This window comes from Schistocerca serialis, chromosome 7 (genome assembly GCF_023864345.2).
Source record: "Schistocerca serialis cubense isolate TAMUIC-IGC-003099 chromosome 7, iqSchSeri2.2, whole genome shotgun sequence".
NCBI lineage: Eukaryota > Metazoa > Arthropoda > Insecta > Orthoptera > Acrididae > Schistocerca > Schistocerca serialis.
The window spans coordinates 538475599-538478971 of record NC_064644.1 but is presented as its reverse complement, the minus strand read 5'-3'; the positions used below and the strand labels follow the sequence as shown (position 1 = coordinate 538478971).

The 3373-nt window shown below is 46.8% G+C and overlaps 1 protein-coding gene across 1 annotated transcript; it reads right to left on the bottom strand.

Moving 5' to 3' along the window:
* Positions 1-724: 724 nt before the first annotated feature.
* On the bottom strand, positions 725-1573 carry LOC126413221 (uncharacterized). The gene has a single exon (XM_050083118.1). The coding sequence runs from the start codon at positions 1571-1573 to the stop codon at positions 725-727; it is 849 nt and encodes a 282-aa protein (XP_049939075.1).
* Between the last annotated feature and the right edge of the window lie 1800 nt (positions 1574-3373).

The following is a 3373-nucleotide window of genomic DNA, read 5'->3' as shown; positions in this document are numbered from 1 at the left end:
CGACCAGAATTTCTTCGGATTTTCTACCAAATTTCGTGACAATGTTTCGTTGTGGAACCTATTAAAGGCATCTCGCATTGAAGTCCGTGCCAAATTTCGCACGTCTGTAAATTTTATACAATCTTCGAGATTTCGCGTTCTTCTGAACTTCGCACGCTTTTTCCGTTGCCTCTGCAACAGCGTTCGGAACTGTTTTGTGTACCATGGGGGATCAGTTCCATCTCTTACCAATTTATGAGGTATGAATCTCTCAATTGCTGTTGCTACTATATCTTTGAATTTGAGCCACATCTCGTCTACATTTGCATAGTCAGTTCGGAAGGAATGGAGATTGTCTCCTAGGAAGGCTTCTAGTGACACTTTATCCGCTTTTTTAAATAAACACAGCTAAGCAAGTGGACATTTCTGCAGGTGACTTCCAACGACTCGACGAGTCCATGCCACGTTGAGTAGCTGCAATAGCCGGGCATTTTACACGATATTAGGAAGCCACCTGAGTGTATAGATGTTCAAAGTACATAGCATCCCACTAGAGTCCCAAAAAAGATAAAGACGCATAGAGAAAAGATGAAACTTCTCTCTGGAACAAAGGAGTACACTCCCGATCTTTCAGTTCAAGGATGTGTTTGCGCCAGCTTTGTAAGTTTCTGACCTTGAGCACTTGAGGATCACCATGTTTACTCTGATTACGAAATACTAATGTATGATAAGAGGCTAAGTTAACTCACTGTATGACATCCTGGTGGTGTCGAATACAGTCGCGCAGTTCTTTGTAAAACTTCTTCCTCCTCCACGTCTCCGGTCTGTTTTCTTGACCTGATATTGGGTAGCTTACAGAGGTACTCGTACCAGAGCTGTAGATGTCCGCCCGATAACTGTTCCTGGCGCTGACTGACTTGCCGAGTCTGCCAAATACGACGTTCAGCACCTCGAGCTGCGCAGAGGCGTGTACCATGATGCTGACGATGAGCATGTCGACGCCCACCGTGGTGAAGTAGCTGTATTGCATGCTGAAGAACTGCAGCGCCGTCAGACACTCGAAAAGCGGGCTGTCGGTGTCGGCGGCCGTGTAGCGCGCGGCGGCTGGCAGGTTCCTGTGGGACGACCCCGCACCCAATAGGGCCATGAGGTAGGGCGAAGCCGTCCACACGGCAGGGGAGGGACAGCCCAGCAGCGTCACGTACACCGTCAGCGACCAGGCCGCCTTCCTGGACGCGTCCAAAATGGAGCACGTCTCCGGATCACCGGCGTCGAGTTGCCGCGCTGTTAAGTCGTCCAGTTTGTTGGCGATCCGAAAAAAGCTCTCTTTCTTCCGCAGAAAAGTCACGATCTTAATGACGCCCAAAACTGCCGCAACCAGCAGGCAGATGTCGAGAGTTATCTTGTCCACGTCGCCCCAGAAGAACCACAGGCCTTGTAGCTGGCCCACGATAAGGCTGAGTTGCGTGAAGAACATCCATCCCGTGTACAGGAAGTACAGTCTGGACCGAGGGGGAGCGAAGATGCCTGCGATGGCCAGGATACGGGCGTTGAGAGAAAACAGCGATTCTGTCCATGGACTCCTGACGGCCATGCTGTGCCGCACACAATGAACTGCAAAAGAAATTGAACACATGTCAATTCATAAATAATATCATTAATTTCACGACCCTCCAGGGTAGCAGAGAGTGCTAAGCCGCTGCTTCATGGACTCGGGTAGGCGCGCCGGTCCCGGATCGAATCCGCCCGGCGGATTAACGACGAGGGGCCGGTGAGCTGGCCAGCCTGGGTGTGGTTTTTCGGTGGTTTTCCGCATCCCCTAGGTGAATACCGGGCTCCTCCCCACGTTCCGCCTCAGTTACATGACTCGCAGACATTTGCAACACAATCGCACTATTCCATGACTTACAGTGGACACAGACAGTTGGGTTACACTAATGGTTTTATTCCTCTTCGTTATTCCTTAGTAACATCACATTTCAAGAACTATTTTCTCGTACAGTTTCAACTGTTTATTGTCCAACGTTAAACTACCGTACAATGATACGCTAAAGGAAACTGACTTCAGAACAAACTTCCTAACACTTAAATTTATATCAGATGTTAACGAATTACTCTTCAAAAACTTCTACATTTTATCCTTCTAAATTTCAACCATCTTCAATTATCTTGCTGCCCAAATACCAAAACTCATCAACTACTAATAACGACTCAGTCCCTAATCTGATCCTATTAGCGGCAAAATTTCATCACCATTATTTTACTGTTGTTGATGTATATCTTATACCCCTTTTTCAAGGCGCTATCAGATCCTGCACTGCTTCAAAGTTGTTAAGGAAAAGAGACATTGTTGGACTAGAATAGTCACAGGGAATGATGGACACCAAACACAGTACAAAGGTAATAGAGGTGGAGTGGTATATTTACAACGAAAAATGGTACAGGTTTCAGCCAACGGGAAAGCAGTATACCCGACATACATCCATGTTTGATACAGGTTAGACTCTCAACACAATGGTCGATATCGCACTCTCAGTAAAGAATTATTTTCCTCCGGTAATAACGCACATTACTCGTACTGGCTAAGAATATTGGGGTATATTGTCCCAGTCCTCTCCCAAGTGGTTCCAGCTCTTGCACGGTTCGGAGAGAGAGTATTCGTCGACAAATACGTCCGCTGAAAGTATCCCAGGCGTGCTCTATAAGGCTTATATACGGGGAGTGTACGGCCATTCCATAGATATCTTCAATTTGCTGTGTGTCTTACACCTCAGCGGTCCTATGTGGGTGGACATTCTCATTCGTAAACAAAAAGTCAGGACATATCATACCCCTAAACACTTGGACATGATCCAGAATAACCTCTCTGTAATATTGCTGTCCTGTAACGGTTCTTCGTGCAAACACATACAGCGGTTTTCAAATATGGTGCATAATGTCTGCCCACACCATAACGCCAAGGCCATAATGAAGTCATACATGAACATTCGGTGGCATGTAACTTGATACCCCAATCCACACTAAGTGGTTGCCAGAATCACTTGCCACAGTGAAGAGAGATTCGTCGCAAAACATGACTCTGTACCACTGTTGCTGACTGGAACCGACGTGCTCCCTGTATCAACGAACTCTTCGACTATGGCGTTATTGAAGTGGGATGCATTTAACAGGCTTCTGAGCATTCATACAAGCTTGAGTTAATAGCTTGGAAATGGTTCTGGCATAGACTTGTATACCGGTAGCGGTTACAAAGTTTGTAGGGATCTGCCTAGGAGTGAGATTTCTTTTCCTTTTTGGCCACTATTGCTATGTGTCGACCCCCTTGCGATTTGGTAGTCCATCTACGACCACCGACATCGTTTGGCATACCATTTCCGCCGTCAGCGGCCCTTTT

Excerpts from the sequence above, each read along its gene's own strand:
- LOC126413221 (XM_050083118.1), bottom strand. The coding sequence starts at position 1,573 with ATGGCCGTCAGGAGTCCATGGACAGAATCGCTGTTTTCTCTCAACGCC.